General features: G+C 40.9%; 1 protein-coding gene across 1 annotated transcript in view; it reads right to left on the bottom strand.

Moving 5' to 3' along the window:
- The window catches only part of ush2a (Usher syndrome 2A (autosomal recessive, mild)), a 195,230-nt gene that overhangs the window by 31,949 nt on the left and 145,415 nt on the right, over window positions 1–17,866 (bottom strand). Inside the window, exons 68-70 of the mRNA XM_086187178.1 lie at window positions 11,291–11,489; window positions 3,730–3,837; window positions 2,695–2,878 (exon numbers count right to left, since the gene is read on the bottom strand). Coding sequence (XP_086043304.1) covers window positions 2,695–2,878; window positions 3,730–3,837; window positions 11,291–11,489 — 491 coding nt within the window. The remainder of the gene's footprint in view (window positions 1–2,694; window positions 2,879–3,729; window positions 3,838–11,290; window positions 11,490–17,866) is intronic.

The following is a 17,866-nucleotide window of genomic DNA, read 5'->3' as shown; positions in this document are numbered from 1 at the left end:
ATACATACATTATTTGACATGAAATAGTAACCAAATTGTATTCATCTTCTTTTCCACCCAGAACCAGCATCAGGTCTGAATATTAGGAAGCTTTCACGCAGCAAATCAAAGCACGAGGCTCTGCCGCTGTAGCTCCCGCTGTTAACAGTTACAGTATAAAGGAACCAGCAAGTCTAGTTTAAAAGGTTCCACTGGGGTTAATGCTGTGCTCAGGTTGGACGGTCCAGACGGCATCCTTGATAAGCAGCAGATCAGCTTTATGCTGGTACATACCTACTAGAACTCTACCTGACGCTGCCAAAACAAGTCATACTGTGCAGAAAATAGTCAAACCAGAACCAGTTTAAGCGTGTCTCAGCTGCCCAGGGTTGTTAAACCGATCGACCTTTGAGAGTCATCTATAAACGAGCATATTTTTTTTGGAAATGTTTAAGAATCACTTTTTAAAAGTAAAGAGTAAAAGTAAGAACTGATTATGGATGAAATCGCGGTATTAGTAGACATGATGGCAATATGTGAAATGGTCAAGCAAAAACTAACACAAATCCTTGAAATCAAAGTATTTTGTGCAACAGAATGTCATGCTCCATCATTTCTGACTAAACCATGATACAGTGTTAGAAGTCTATGCAATCCGTGTAAGTGAACACAGCCACCTTGATGGCACTACTGGTTTCTGAAGTCTCTCTCTCTTTTTTTTTTGCAACCAGAAGTGCCCATAAATGGACAAGAGGGTGGGGCCATCGTGTTGCACCGCTCTATTGTATATTTTATTCTGAATGGCACCATAATTCACTAAATCAACATCATGCTGCATTGAAGAACATTTAAAGGTAGCAACTGAGACCATAAACTCTTTGGGATGTTTACTGAGGTAACAAATCCAGAGAAAAGAAGAATCAGACTGTGTTTGTGTGTAAACAAACAATACATTTGCTCCTCTTGAGGTTCTTCCCTTCCTCCCGTTCCATCATACACCTGCTTCTCCCCCTTTCATCTGTCTCACTGCTTCTCTCGTCACACTCGCTACCTCTCTTGCCCATGACATCATAAGATAGATTTCCCTTTTGAGAGCGGGTGGCGGGCTGGTGCTAAAGCCTACATTAGCTGTGTAAGTGGGCCACCATTTAACATTAAAAGCCTTTAATTTGCTATAAACTTGGGCACACATGCATTAATAGGTGGCAGTGTTAGGTTATTGTTCCTGGGGCTGAGTGTTTTAAACAGGAAGCCATTAGCTGCCTCAGCAGTGGGTTAGAACACAGTCAAGAAAAGGTATTAAAACTACTCATATGTTACTCTCACAGACTCCTACACAGTGGCACCTACATAAAAACTAAATAAATACACCTTAGCAGACCAGCTGTGTCAAGGAGAGGCTGAAAGAGGGGCCGAGAGAGGAGCAGAAACGAAGAGAGTGAAGCTGATGTGTGGTGGCGAAGGAGAATTTTATCATGCCATAAGGTTTCAGCGGGAGGATGAATTTAAACACTTCATCACGGAAAGATATTTGCTTAAATGTAAACACTGCCTGGGGATATCAAAAGTAAAATGATGTGAGTGTGGTGGGTAATCGTGAGAGGGGCATTTGCATCTGTTTGGCTGTGACTGTGTGTGTGAGCGTGTGTGCGTGTGTGTGTGTTTGTGTCCTGCGGGGCCAGCCAGAGGGAATAGGTTAATTCTCTCGTCATCTTAGACACTTCCTGGACTGCCGAAGCAAAGTGACAGCTAATCAACATTGTCATAAATAATCAATGGCCACTTTGAGCAGTCTCACGCACAGACACATGCACACACAGAACGGCGTGTCTGAATACACGCTCACACACCAGGCAAAAACACACACGAGTCTGCTTAGATAATGGGGCCGGTGCTCCCTGTGTAATTCTTGGCGCAGGGCTAAATTGGGAAAAGAAGGAGGACGGGAATGAGGTAAGAGCAGAGGGATGGGGGGGACGAGAGGAGAACAGAGAGAACAGCAAAGGGTCGGGACAGGAATGCCTTCTGGCAGACTATGTGGAATTAGGGAAAATTAAACGTCACACACGCATTCAGTGCTATCTTCTTCATCCTTTCCTTTCTGTTTCTCGGTCTCTCTCACACACAGCCCTCTGAAGTCTATTGGAGTAAGGAGAAACTGTCTCAGGTGAGAGAAGTCGGAAAAGAAAGAGGGTGTCATTTCATACCACTATATTAAAACTGCAATTCATCTTGGAAAACTAAAAGACATGGATTGATAAAGGTTAAATGAAAATAAACAGATAAATAAAATCTACGCTCCGCTGCCGTCTGTAAGCAAAAGTCAGATCTGATTTGTGATTCTGAATGTGTGTGCAGGTGTGTATGTTTGTGTGTGTGTGTGTGTGTGTGTGTGTGTGTGTGTGAGAGAGGGTGATGTTTGCATCATTGGCATGTCAAATATTTGCTCATTAAATGACACAAACAGACGTATGGAGAGTGCAGTCCTTAGAGGGAGACATGGATGGACCGATACGAGAGCTTTAAAACAGGGTCACCCCGATATAAACAGTCACACACACTCCAACGGGAGAAATTTGGAATTAAAGGGATGATTAATTATGAAACTACAAGTGAAGTGTGCTTATGCATTTGTGTCTTCTACACACCTGCATATGTTTACATTCGTGTGTGTGTGTGTGTGTGTGTGTGTGTGTGTGTGTGTGTGCGTTGTACCTGCGGTTTGGCAGGAGTCCAGTGTCAGTATAATTCTGGTCACGGTGGTCTCCGGTAAAAATAGTGTGACCGTCTCTGCTCAGTCTGTACTGGGAGATGTGGCCATTAGGTTTGGATGGCTGATCCCAGTACAGCTCTACTGCAGATGTGTTGACTATCAGGTGTCTCGGCCTTGACCAAACACCTGGAGAAGATAGGGAGGGGAGTATCCACATTCATGAATTGACATTCGCTTTATATATTAGTATATTGTGAGTAAATCAATTAATACATTTTATTAGCTTTTATGAGAGGAAAGCAAGACAGAGTTACAGCCACTTCTCTACAAACCTCAACTGAGGGTTGATTTGCCATATTTTTGTCTTTGATGTGTTTGCAACATTAATTTGTATGAAAATGTGCATTATCGAATAAATGAGGCAAATTCTTATGACAGGCAAAGAAAAGAAATTAGATGTGAAAAATTAACTTCACTATAAAAGAATTTCGTTGATTTTTTTTTCTTTATAAACTGAACACACCAAACAACACAAAATAGAAATCTGAAAGCTGACAAACAGAAGACTCAGGTGAGGGTGAAGATAACTACATGGAGAGAATAAGGCGATGAGATGGAGAAGAAATCCCAGAAATATTTCAAAAGCCAACAATGAGAAAGATGAGCGCAAAGGAAAGGTGAAGGGTAGGGAGATGTGGAGTAGAGAGACTAAAGAAGGACAAAGGAGGGAGAGAAGATAAAAGAAAAAAGGAAAAGTGAAAAATCCAAAACACAGGGAAATTGTTGAATTTTATTGAAATGATATGTAGTATAGTGATGCTATTCTGGGTAAGGTAGTATAATCATGAACTTAAATGTAGATTTATGCAAATAAAGTATATTACTATGTTGACAAAAAAAAAAAGAAAATCCCCCAAAACATAGAATACATAAATCTTTTGTTTACATGTTTTTACACTCTTATCATGTATCTGTGCGGAGGATGTACGAAGATTCTGCAGGTTTCTCCAAAAATGTGTGTGTTTGCATGTGTGTACCAGCAGGGGCGGCTTGCAGAGTGCGTCCTGCAGAACGTGAACTGGCTCCACATCCCACAGCTGTACAAGCCACCAGCAGAAAACTATATTCAGTGAAGGGCTGCAAACCTGTAGCACACAGACAATAGATGTTATTCCAGAAAGAGCACACTGGAAAACAATCACATATGCAACATTTCATGCATACACCCTGTGTCCTCAATTAATTCTTTTTTTTTATCCTAAATTTCCATTGCGTTACACCAACCCACAGAGACTTTTTTCTCATTGGATGGACAGAAACATATACGGGGTGTGGCAATACAAAGACTGAAAAATTGTAGGAAAGTATAAAGGAAAGGAGAAAGCTTTCCCCCAATGTGTATCAGTAGCTCTCTCTCATTTGGTTTTATTCTCCCTCCCTCTGTTCTTTCCACACTCTCTCAACGGATGGATCCATATCTGTCTGTGTTAAATTATGCATGCCATAACTCAATAATGAAACAACGTAAAGATGGGCAGCCGCGGAACTGACATGGGATAGGACCGGTCCGACGCTGTAATGTCATCAGCTTTTGATCTATGATAATTATGATACCTTGGTATGCGTTTAGGCTGCAGCGTCCAGACATGATTTATTTATAGCCACTCACTATGCAGTCTGAAAGAAATCACATGGCCACTTGAGTGGTTCTTTAACTGCACAGGATTTTTAAAATAAATCTTTTGTCTTCAGATTTTCAGTGAAGAAGTTTTTAAAATGTTGAACTGGTCCTTGAACTGGTCCAAACAAAGAAATGTTTATATTAAAAGCACTCTCTGACTTTATAATCCTTTCAATGATATATTTACTGCCTTGCTCTTGATGTATGGTGGGTGATCAGGATGAATGGATGGATGCAAATCCTTAATGCTGTCACGGGAGTTGACTGAATGTTTTATGTTCATTCACTTAGCTGACAGCACACAACAGCTTACAAATCAAATTCATGAGAAAATGAAAGAACTTTACTTGAAAAGGATGACCGCAACAATAGGTGATGGCACTTATACAGTCAGTTGAATTCTTTATTCAGACTATTATATGTGGAGCAATAAATATTTTACACTATTTAAGATTCCTGATGGATCAGATAAAATTTAGCAGGCTTTAATATTTAGAAACAGAGTTTCAAATTAATCTTATCATTGCCTTTACATTTTTTTCATATCCACTGATATTATGTTGTGCTAAAACAAATTCTCTCACATTTTCAGTATCTATGTTTAATTTGAGTTTTGGGGGTCCTACAAAAATAATTCTATTCCTACAATTTTATTGAAAAAGGCTATTTGTAGAATAAACATCATTTTTGATTTTACCTAGCAAATAATCTAGCATCTATTGTTGTTTCTGCCTATATTTGGAGGTCAAGGGACAGCGAAGGACACCCTACTGTGTGTCTCAGCTGCGTATATATGTTGGTACCAAGCCTGTGTTGAGTACATGCGGCACGTGTATAACGCGCACGCCCACACACACACACACACACACACACACACACACACACACACACACACACACACACACACACACACACACTTCAGCGTCACCACAGTTTCTGCACGTCTCTCACTGCCTGGCCTGTTTAACATGCCTCGCAGCCTGCCGTGCTTAACCCAGCCTCTGATCAATGTGTGTGTGTGAGTGAGTGAGTGAGTGAGTGTGTGTGTGTGTGTGTGTGTGTGCGTGTGCGTGTGTTTGCGCGCAAAAATGTTCCCCGTGTTGCCCTGTGTTTGGGTTAAATAAAGAAAATCTGCCAGCCATACAAAAGTACCAGGGTTGAAACGTAAGACTATGTTACACTATTTAAGTGAGCAACTAAGCGTGTGTATATGTTTGAGCGTTCTAGCATAGTAAATGTCTACACTGCAAGTGATGGCATTCGTTACAATGCTGAATAAAGCAGTAAACCCTCAACACATTTTCCTGCATCAAGACAGAAAGTATCCCAACAGGAGTCAGGATAGAGCAGAGACCCACACAGAGGCTGAGAATAGTTTTGACCCAAACCTCATGAAGATGTTATGAAGGAGTGAATAATAAATAAATACAAGTAACTTCAGAGCTAATAATATAGCAATGTTTGATAAAATCTAGACACAGAAGCAAAATGATGATTTAAAAGGTCTTGTCTATAAGTTAAATTAGAGCCCAAACCCAAAACCAGAGGGGCATCATTATAGAGCATGATAGGAGGCTTTATTTGCCGCTTTCTCTTGCATGATATGAAGTCAAATACGACAACAGCACACGACCAAAATATTTTCCACCTGCTCTGTCTCATGCCATTGGAAATGTAAACAAGCAAAATTATTCTTCTCATTTAACAAATGTGTGCATGGGCAAACAACCACAAACACACGCACGCACACACACACACACACACACCCCTCTGATGTCTTCTTGGTGCGTTTGAAATGACCTTTATCGCTCATCCTAAAGAGGGCAGTGTTGGTCTGCTGGAGAGATTACACTGCATATGCATCTGCGTATGTGTGTTTGTGTGTGTCTCTGTGTGTGTAAGTCTCAAATCCAATGAGGAGAGAGGGAGAGACCAATAGCATACATACGTGTGCTTGATCATGGAAAGACGGAGGAAGCTTCAGTTTTAACAGTGATCACTGGGAAGTGAATTACAGGTGGAGGGCATCGGGACGTGAGCACCAGCGTCCCTTTTACAGAGTGAGACAGAGCTGGACAGAGTAGTCTGTGTATGTGTGTGTGTGTGTGTGTGTGTGTGTGCACATGTGTGTGTATGTACAAGAAAAAGAGAGGAAGTATGATAAGTTCAATTAAAGATGCAAATAAGTTAAAGGCAGCATGTGTGAAAGAAAATCATGATGTTGCTTATGATTATAGATGTGATTCGGAGTCTTTCTTTCTCTGAACTAAGTGTGTGTGAGGGGTGGGCTGTCGTGGTGGGGGTGGTTAGAACAATGTAGTATGAATAACTGATTTAAAACAACATTTTTATTGACAGGTTGCCGTTCCTTGTTTGGTTTAGAGAATATGATCAGTTGGTGGGCACAGGCCGCAATACCATGCGAGTCACCTGATCCACCACATAAACAGAGACAGACAAGGTGAGGGAGTAAGCGGCGCAGGGAGACGGTCTCTCACAAAAGAGTGGATGGAGAGAAAGTGGGAAAGGCAGACAGGAGAATAAGACAAGAGAAATTTGAGGACTGCTCAGAAGGAAAGGCAAGACTGTTCAATGGAAAGATTCAGGACAGAGAAAGTGAAAGACAGGAGAGAGGGAGAGAGAGAGAGAGAGACATGCTGAAATGTACAGTAAGAGAAACATTATTCAGATCTACTTAACTGACACAAGAAATGGGGAGAAAAAGTGACTGAGAAACAAGAGATAAAATGAAAGACAGGAACAGAGGGGAAGAGAGCAAGAGACGGGAGTGAGGAGAGCGAGCTTTGATAACACCTCTTCTAAATAATTAAGAGTTTGACTTCCTGTCTGTGGCTTTCTAATGTAGAGGCCATCTGGGATGGAACAGTGAGATCAGGTTCAAAGACACACACACACACACACACACACACACACACACACACACACACACACAGCATAACACCACAAACCTAAACATGCACAACATGTAAAAAAAAAAACAAAAACAAAAAAAACATTCCAGCTCAAGTGCACGTGACATTAGCTCAAATCCTTTTTATCTTAATGGAAATATCTGAATATTTTTGTGCCTTTCTTTGGGTAAAATCTTTGGGTAAAATAAAAGCTTCATGTTGACCATGAGAAATGAAATTTCATCTTTTAATTAACCTAAAATCTCTTAAACTACCTAAGGGGCAACTGTGGATGAATTTACCTCAGATTAGTACAATACATATATAAAAAAGGAAAAAAAAAACAATTAAACATTAAGAACACAAAGTACAGCAGTTGTGATCAAGAGAGTGAAACACTAGAACAGGTATAAAATCAGGTTGTATTTGTTGTTATAAAATTCTTCAATATAAATACAAGTGAGCAAGAATGTAATAAATAGTAATATTGATATATTCATATGATTGCACAAAATAGGATAGCATAATGTAGTCTTTTAGGAACCCTTTCATCAGACCTCCACTAGTTTACTGCCTTCCTGAGTTCCACCTTTCTCAACCTCGTCAACCACTGCTTTCGCTCCAACGTCAAAATAAAATAGTAGCAGTTAAAAGTAGAGAGTTTCTCTTATGCCTCCAGATGCTTTGTGCTTCTTCACCGATACTTCAGAGAAAGGACAGATTCAAGATTTAAACATGAAACGAAAAGTTCCCCCTTCCCCTCTTTTCGCCATGTCTACACACCTTTACTGGAGAACGGACCAATCAGAGGATGGGGGAGCAAAAAAAAAGAGCATTAATAAGGAAAAAAAAGAACATACTCTATTCCCTGCCGTTCTGAATTAATAATGAGCCTACAAAAGACCAATTAAACACATGATTAATGCCATAATCTATATAATTGCAGGCAATAATTCATTGTGAGCTAATGATAGCAATACTTAATATCGATTCACATGGGGAGTCTTTGTACAGTAGTGCTTAATTCTTTATATGAAGTGTCGGAACAGCTAAAAATGCTATCATTAAGAATCTATTTGTTGCTCTTCCTAAGGCAAATCATTGATGAACAGTAAGCCGTAAGCTTTTTTTTGGCGCGGTAGACGTGAATGCTTAATTCTTACACCACATCTGAAATCCACATTAATTAGAAGACAGTATTGTGGCTGAAAGAAAATGCAAATATGGAGAATATTTGGAACATGAATAGCAACTTTTCTTTTCAAATTCAATCAACAGGTACTTTCTTTTGAATTTATTGTTCCGCCATTACATTCCTATCATCTAAAATACACTGGAGTAAGAAAATCTATTTCTGAGGTTGCTTTGAAAGACAATACACATTTGACTCGATGACGGAGCGTCAACGGCACTATAGATATTTGACATAAAATATGTTCCAAAATTCGAAGTGATTCAATCTAGAAGTGTCATTTTTGTAGCAGAGAAAAAAGCACCTTTCTTCTCTTTCTGTGGTCAGAGTGAGTGAGCTCTTTGAGTGTGTGTCACTGACTGTGGTGAGAATTGGCCAGGAGATACTGAGCAGATGAATGATGGCGTATTAAACATTAAGGATGAGGGAGTAGTGCAGCAATTATTTCTGTTCATATTTCACTGAAAACACTTATATCCATTTCTCCTTCAGGATTTTGTAAAAAGTCTCCTCTTGTACGTCTTTCATTCTTTAAGCCTATCTGATTTTGTTGCTAAAGCTCTCATCCTCCACCTTCCTCTGTCTCTTTGTCACATCCCTTTAAGAACAGAGGATAAAATCAATCATATAAAATCAAACATTATGATATTTGAGCAATAATAATAATAATAAGAAGAAGAATAATGATAGTAATATCAATGCTAACATCAAAATCGAATGGAAATATAAGTCTATCAAGAAGAAGAATTCCTGCATATCATAAAGAATGCTAATTTGAATCCGATTTAGGATGAAAAAATTGCAGCTGATATTTTTTTTTGTGTTAATAAACATACATGCCAGCCAAGCTGAAGGACTGATAGCTGAGTTTCAATATGTCAAAGCAGTGGAAGAATACATGGTGTGTGTGTGTGTGTGTGAGCGAGAGAGAGAGAGAGAGAGAGAGAGAGAGAGAGAGAGAGAGAGAGAGAGTTTGTGTGTGTGTGTGTGTGTGTGTGTGTGTGTGTGTGTGTGTGTGTGTGTTTGAGTGTGTGTGTGTGTGTGTGTGTTTTGGCCGAGTATGCAGGGTTTTCCAGCGTCTCACTGGGGGACAGGGGAATTTCACACACGCATGCTGGTTGCTTACACTGGCACATGGGGCTGGTACAGTATTACGGCACATTACCATCTCTATTTGGCATTGTTTACTTTGCCTCGTGCCTACACATACAAACACTTGTGCTGGTGCACACACACCCCCTGACCATACAAGCCAACCACAGGGACCATGGGAATAGTCTATTGGCTACTGGCAAAGCTGATGCCTGGTCTGAGTCCAAGTTGGAGAGAAGAGGAAAACTGTGATGGGAAAAAGGATTCTGAATTCCAGCTTTGTAAATTGTCACTTACATGCACAGTTTTAAAGGGTGGCAATCAAATTAGCTTTGAAATATTAACCCATTACATCTAAGGTAATTTTAAATGTCTAATTTGTAACAAGCAAGCACAGAGCCATCTTGTCTTGTGTATAAAAGTTGTTCCTCAAATTGCAAAAGTGAGTCACTAGAGCAGGAGGGAACTGTAGCATTACTCAAACCTCTCTCAGGAGCTTCTTGTTGCACATTCATGGGCTTAAATATCTCTCTCTGGAGGTCTTTACCCAGTAGCAGTGGTGAAATTTGGACAATGCACGAACCCTGTTATGTTCCAAGCTGTAGCTATGTGAGGAAGCTGCAGTCCAGACCAGCTACTGCACGAAGGAATCTTACATCCCTGGCAGAAATTGTCATTCTTCCAGTCACTTGGCAAAGTTTTGGTATTTTGGTGTTTCATAGAACAGAGGTGAAAGCCCCTACACTTTCAGGTCATATGTGGTCTCCTATTGATCTGGAGAGTAAAATATGAAGCAGTAGCTTGTTGAGGGATTCAAAGGTTGGTAAGTGTGTCTGCTGTCATAATATTGTGTAAATTCTGCCTTTATACGATAATTCTCATTTTACAATTCTTCATGAAGATGCGAGTCTGCACAAAGGGTATGTTTGTGTGTGTGTGTGTGTGTATGTGTGTGTGTGTGCGTTCATGTGTTTTGACTGATGGCAAGGGGCCAGCAACACTGCTCCTCTTCAGGGCAGATAAAACAAGACCCACAAATCACCTCGTCCTGACAGCACCATGTTTGTGTGTAGATCTTCAGTATAAATAAAAGCCAGCACGTCTGTCTGACATAATTTTTTAAAGGTAAAGCAGGTACACAAGCAGAGAACCGGGTCACATGCTGTTATTGTTGTTTTTTTGTGTTGTGCACTTTTGTATGTTTTTTCTCGTGTATTTTTTGGAACATATGCAAGTCTGATCCTGTGTATCTATCGCATTTGCATTTGTGTTTCCTCTGTGTGTGTGAGTGTATGTGGCTGAGTAAGGGGCTGGGCGAGGGAGAGCGTGGCGGGAATCAGGTGTAAATTCAGTAATTAGATGGCTTCCAGAAACCAGCATACATAAATAAACAAATGACAAGGGAAAGGAGAAGCAAGAGGGTGGAAAGAGGAGGAGCTGACAGGTAAGCAGAGTGGTGGAAGTGGAGCGCTCTGGGATGACAAAGGAAAGTAGGGAAGAGTGTGTGGTGAGTAAAGTGAGGAGGTAAGAGGGTGGGGGAAGAAGGGAGTGCTGCAGGAGAGAGGGGAGATGAACAACAAACAAGAGGGAGGAGAAGCGGTCAAAGAAAGGAGGAGAAAGGAGGAAAGTAAAAAAAAATTCCGGTTGAGGAGAAGAAGTGATGGAGCTGAGGAAAAAGGAATGATAAGCAAGATGGATGAACAAATGAGACAAAATCTTACCAGTCACAGTATAATTTCTGGGTCCACCTGTATGTGTGAATATGGTTCCGACACCCGTCTGGTTCAGGTGATACCGTTGTACTCTTCCATTTGGATGTGTAGGTTCAATCCAGCTCACGAGAAGAGAGTAGGGGCTCCAGGCTGCCACCGCTGGAGACTGAACACCCTCCGGGACCCCCTGAACTGTTACTGCCACCACCTAAACATACACAGCATTTACAAACGTGTGGGTAGTTGATCATGTGCTCATTTTTGAAAGCAAATTTAAAAGAAATGATGACAAAAACCTGCATTCAAGTCAGGATCTCACTGTCTCGGGAAGAGACATTGATAACAACAAATGAAGTTGTTCAGTCACACAAGTTATTCACAAACATAGAACTGAAGAAAGTAAAAGTATGAAACGTCATCCTGCCAATACAACAACAACTGGACCAAAAACACCAAATATCCACAACCTGCATTCCTGGAATCATGTGGTATCTGTAAATGAACTCTATTATAATTGTACAGTACATTCCTCTCCACTAAAATAAGCCAACACAGTAAATTTACCTCAGTTATACCACAAGCATTAACACATTTTGTAACTTTATGTGAAGCATGATCTCACGTTTGTAAATCATTTTCCTTCAACACTCATTTCCGTTCCTTGAACCTACTGTAGAACTGTGGGAAGAACCTGAATATATGCTGGAACTGGAATACTGTATTTTGACAAATTGTGACTGTGGATGGTGTTTGGGTCAGAGCAGATTCTCGGTCCACATCTGGTTCAGGACCCAGGGAAAGCCAATTGAATACCCCCATGTCTCTGAGTCTACCTGATCTAGACGACTTCATCAATTTAGCATTCAGCAATGCTATGATGGGAAAGTAATTGTAGCAACTTGCAATTAGAACTTAAATTATTGTGACAGCTCCTGTTATGCGAGTTAACTCTTAATGGTATAAAAAAAAGGAATTCATGCTTAGCAATAAATAAATAAAATAAAAATAAAGAAGGCATATTTTATTACAGTACTGGAGCTACCCTGTTGTTGTAACTCCTATATCTGTGAGCTCTCATGAATGCTAGGTGAATGTGAAACCACAGAATCACTGGGCAATCTGCTGCTAATGGCAACAGGGATATCCTGCCTTAATAGACTGTCACTAGCACTTCCCCCACCTGTCCCACACAGTGCTATGCAATTAGAACACTGCTACTACAACTAAAGAGACACACACGTACATGCACACACCAACAAACACACATGCAGGTATAGGCACACAACGAGGAAGAGGAGACGAACCGGGAGAGGAGTCAGACGGCGCAGGAACATGCAGGGGATGTGTGTGAGTACTTCAGTTAAGACATTTGTCCAGATTTTGGTGTAGCCTGTATACACTAAATGCAACCTAAAATGTCACATTTCTTCATTTATTTTGTTGTACAGTACAGAAATCAAACACAGCTGAGCCATGCAGGATAGATGTACTTCAAGCCTCCGGGTAACTCCAGTTAAAGCTACAGTATAGCTTCTTTACATAGAAATGAATAAACTTAAGTCCTTGTCAAAGCAATTCACACAACTACCATTAGGCTCGACCTCACCAGGTAAATCCCTCTGCATTTCCCAGAACATGAAGTTTGTGTCTGTTACGACACTCCTGCAGTGCACACGATACATAATTTAATCATACAGCTCTTTTAGGCTTTCCAAATACAGATCAAATTCTAATTGTGACACAAGTAAAAACAATTTATCCTTCATTTAACATCTGCTTCTTTTATAATGTAATGTGAAAATATCCTTTGGGGCAGTAGTAAAGCATTTTCATTGGATGTAAATTCGGTTATCACGCATGAGTGCAGGATGAGTCTATTTGGCAAACAGAGATGATGGAACTATGAACAGAGAGACAGGAGTAAAAAATGTTCAATGAAAATGTTCAACAAAACAGACAGAGCATATCCAGCGTGCAAAAAAAAAAAAAAAATACACAATTTTTTCAGAAAAATAACTTACAAGAACTCTCTTCACAATATTTTGGATTGGAAACTTGTAAAGATTTAGAGAAATTACAATTGTGTAAGGCATGTAAGGAATGTTGGCCTCCAACTGATAGCAACTATAAGAGAGAAACTGGTGTCCATACAGAGGAAAGGAGCCACGGAGAAGAGAAGAAAGAGCGAGGAAAGCGGGGACAGCAGCTGGGGGTACCTGGAGAGTGTGGGGTTAAGATCAGGGGGATGACAGCAGACAAATAGCACAGAGAGCAGGACAAAAGGATTCCAAGACAGAAACGGACCAATCGCTCTTCCTACCTCTCTAAGTGACCAACCGTATTAGATCAGCACCTTCTGTTGTCACAGCAGGTGTGCGTTTGTGTGTTTGTGTTTGCTTGTGTGTGCCACTGTTTGTGTATGTGTATGTGGGGGTCCTGATGCAAGGTAATTGCAGTGGTGTATTAGGTTAGCCCACGTTATCCCATAATTGGGAGTGTTTGGCCAATTTTCACTGGTGTACAAACTAATCCAAGTCACTCCCTTTGCACCGTCTGCTGAGAGTGTGTGCACAGGTTTGTTAGAACATAGTGTGCGTGCCTGTGTGTGTGAAATAGTGACAGGGATGCAGCCAGAGAGAACATAGTAGACAGAGACTGAGATTGTGGTTTAACTGCATATGACTCCAGGAGGGAATGATGTGCATAAGTGCTGAGCTCTCTTGTTGATTACGTTGAAAAGTTAGAAGTTTCACACCGGAGGATCAAGACATCTGTCTCTAAACAGAAAGGTTTGGATAAGACAAGTCATACTGGATTTTATCTGATTTATGAAAAATGTTCGGTCAATTGCATGCATTTTTATGTATTCCAACAGCTACACACCGTCCAGAGCACGAGACAAACTTGACTGCTGTGCAAAAGAGACAGATGCTACCAAAACAGACTAAATAAAGAGCAAGTCAGTCTCGCACTCTTTATTATGGGTTTCACATCTCCTAACAGTTTCACAGTAGCATAAACAGGTAGAAAGCAACAGGAGCTAATGAACTAGTAGCTAGTTCTCTCGTCACTGGTGAATCCACAAAGAATCTGATTTTGGCTCATTGCTTTGGTTCATTACAACTCTCCATACAAAAGAGTCACATTCTTCCAGCAAATGAAGTCAGGCAAGTGAAAAAAACCTAATAGTTTAGAGAAATTAAAGTCTGGAAAGCTGTAGAGACAGACTATCCCATCAGTGTTGTTCTCCCTGGCCAGAAACAAGACCACAATGAAATGATCGTTCTCACATCTCAGTTTTGTGTGTGTACTGGATATTCACATAAGCGGTTGTAACTTGACCAAATGTCATGGTACTGTGTATTGGGCCATGCTCATGTAAAATAGCTTTGCAGTCTGTCTTTGAAAGGTCGAGTCTTTTCATGAAGTTTTTATGCGGATATCCTGATTATATTTTTTATAATGGTAATACATCACATGACAGCGTGGCATGTCAGAGGTCTCACTCGTACTGTTAAGATGTTACAGTCCTGTTTTGACTGCTGATTTTCACTTCTGAGTTTGTTATTATTTTCTGTTTTGGACTCTGACGTCTAAAAATTTTGGGGCTGTACCCCAAAACAACACATTCAAAATAAAGCTTATCGAAACCAAGCGTCCGCAATCATCCATCCATCCATCTATTTTCTTCTGCTTATCCTGTTAAGGGTCGGGCAATGGCGGTGTTCACCCTGGACAGGTCGCCAGTCCATCGCAGGGCCAACACATAGAGACAGACAACCATTCACACTCACAGTCACGCCTGGGTCAATTTAGAGTATTCTCTCTTGCATGACTTTGGACTGTGGAGGGAAGCCAGAGTGCCTGGAGAGAACCCACGCAGGCACAGGGAGAACATGCAGACTCCACACAGAAAGATCCCGTGCCCGAGCCAGGACATGAATCTGGAACCCTCTTGCTGTGAGGCGACAGTGCTAACCACTGCACCACCGTGCTGCCCATTCACAATCACAGATAAGCAAAGGTGGCCATCTGCTTACAAAAAGATGTGACATAGAGTGTGGAAGTACCAGAGCAACATGTTTTACTTAAGACGAACAAAACACAAGTAAGAAAACTGGCCAAAAAACAATACAACCACAAAATTGTGCCCTGTCTCTATGTGCATGTTAAGAGATTTCTCAGTATCACTGCATTATTGTTAAGGCACGAGTAGACACAAATATTACCACACTGTGTTATTTAACAGAATAAATCCGGCCTTCAGATCCTGCTGACTCTTGTACTTGGGTCCACCTGCCTTCTCCTCACTCACTGTAACAAATACTGAAGAGAATTATCAGCAACTATGGAGCTCCTCTCTGCTTCACAGGGCTTTATAGTGAGTTTCAGCTCATTGTTTAGCCGTCAGGTCCCAACTTTATTGTTCGGGCTCACTCTCACTGCTCATATGTTGCTGTTTTTACAAGAAAAATATGAATGCAGTTTCAAAATTAATGTTCAAAGCTGTTTTTCAAGTGAGCATAGATTTGGTTAAGACTGGGTTCCACTTTATCTCAGCTCCACCCTTTGTGAGGGTCTGTCATGTGATGTCATGACACAATGACCATAAATGCACTTGAAAATGGAAGCCTAATAATGAGCCTGTCCACTGATGCGTGTTGACGTCTTTAAGGTCCCAAATTCAGCCAGCTGGTAAATCCAAGACACACACACACACACACACACACACACACACACACACAGACAGACAGACACACACACACACACCTCCCCATGACACATCTACAGGCTGCCTCTTTATGTAAGAATGCACTAAATAATAAGATGTTAAATTAGCTTTAAAAGCAAGACAGACACTTTTCAACAGGAGCTTCCATCACCACTAAGCCGTGGAAATTAATTGTTTTGGTGATATCAGCTCAGCTACAGCTAGAGAGATAGCAGGAGGGAGTATGTGAGGCTATTATGGACGCTATCACACACATCAGGTAGGCTCAGCAAATCCAGAGCCTCCCATAGAATGGGGGGTGGGTGGGTGGGGTAGGGGGGCCTTAACGGCAACTTGTTCTGACATGGAAACAGTACAAAGTTCACACAGAATAAAAATAGCATACACAGTTTCTCGACAACAAAGAACTTATATAAGACAAAATTTTCACATTTACAAAAATGAACAGCCAAATTCTGATGTAGAACACTGTTTAGATGTCAGCATCTGAGGAGACCTTTGATTAAAGAGAGCTAACTATGGATCAGTACAGGGTCAAAGAACAGAAGACTGGAAAGCCCCTTGAAGCATTTGATTGACTGAGTGATTGAGTGATGAGGAGCCACTGTTGACCAGTTCTCTAAGATCCCTTTGGAGAATGTATTCAGATGTAGGGTTACGTGTCCAGGAAATCTGACTAAAAACAGGAAAGAAGGTTTTGCACACTTGACATCAGGCAGGTTAGTTGGAGTACAGTGACTCGCAGCAAGGGTACTGGGTACTCCGGCTTCCTCCCACAGTCCAAAGACATCAAGAGGGGACGAGGCTGATTGATACTCTAAATTGACCGTAGGTGTGACTGTGAGTGTGAATGGTTGTCTGTCTCTATGTGTTGGCCCTGAGATGGACTGGCAACCTGTCCAGGGTGAACCCCGCCTCTTGCCCGAAAGCCGCTGGCTCCAGCCACCCCACAACACTTAACAGGATAAGCAGAAGAAAATGGATGGATGGACTCCAGCCAGTCAGAGGTCAGGAGATCAATATGAGAACCCCTTAGAACCCCTGAGTGGTGGTTTTGCAGGACTGACCAGAGAAAAAAAAAAGTAGTGAAGTCACCATTGGGTAGGCAGGTCAATCAAAGAGAAACAGATTAAGGTCATTTTAAAGTTGTGTATTTAAGAATCACAATTCGCATTTCAAATTGCAAGATATTTTTGAACCATGACAATTGAAGTCACATAACCTGATGAAAGTAACGACTTAAACCAAAGTCACAAAAAAAAAAAATACAAACCTGACAAGTTTCATTTTATTTTGAAAGGCATTGTACATCTGGAACACAAACACTACAAAAATGTCTCCAAACTTGAACTTGTCCTATAGTGTCATGGTTTGAAGTGTACGGCCACTGACCGAGCATCTGTTTGTCAAAGTGGGAGCACGAACATGTTTGGTGACAGATGTTGACATTAATAACAATTGCATCTAAACTCTGATTAACAGGTATCGGGTGAAGAAAAACATAGTATGCTCTTCTTTCATTGATATTCTCACACACACACACACACACACACACACACACACACACACACACACACACCTTTCTTTGTAGTGTTCCGGCCAAATCAAAGGAGTGAACCAAACTACTCTGTAAAGTAGTACTTAGTTCAGTGAAGCTTAGTGAATCTTTAGAGGAACCATTAAATAATCATACAGAGGAATAATGTCTTTCTGAAATGGGGTACTACAACTGAGTACCGTTTGGCTCTGAGTGTGTCTAGGGAAGTGTGTGAGAGAGGGAGAGAAAAAGCTCTGTGGAAGCCTGACGGGTGCCAAGCAAGAGTCGATTGGAAAGTCACACTCATTCTAAACTG

This window comes from Aulostomus chinensis, chromosome 2 (genome assembly GCF_037954235.1).
Source record: "Aulostomus chinensis isolate RoL2024-O1b breed Wild chromosome 2, RoL_Achi_v1.0, whole genome shotgun sequence".
In the NCBI taxonomy this organism is placed as follows: Eukaryota; Metazoa; Chordata; class Actinopteri; order Syngnathiformes; family Aulostomidae; genus Aulostomus; species Aulostomus chinensis.
Note: the sequence above shows the minus strand (reverse complement) of the source record. Positions and strands in the feature narration are given on the sequence as shown.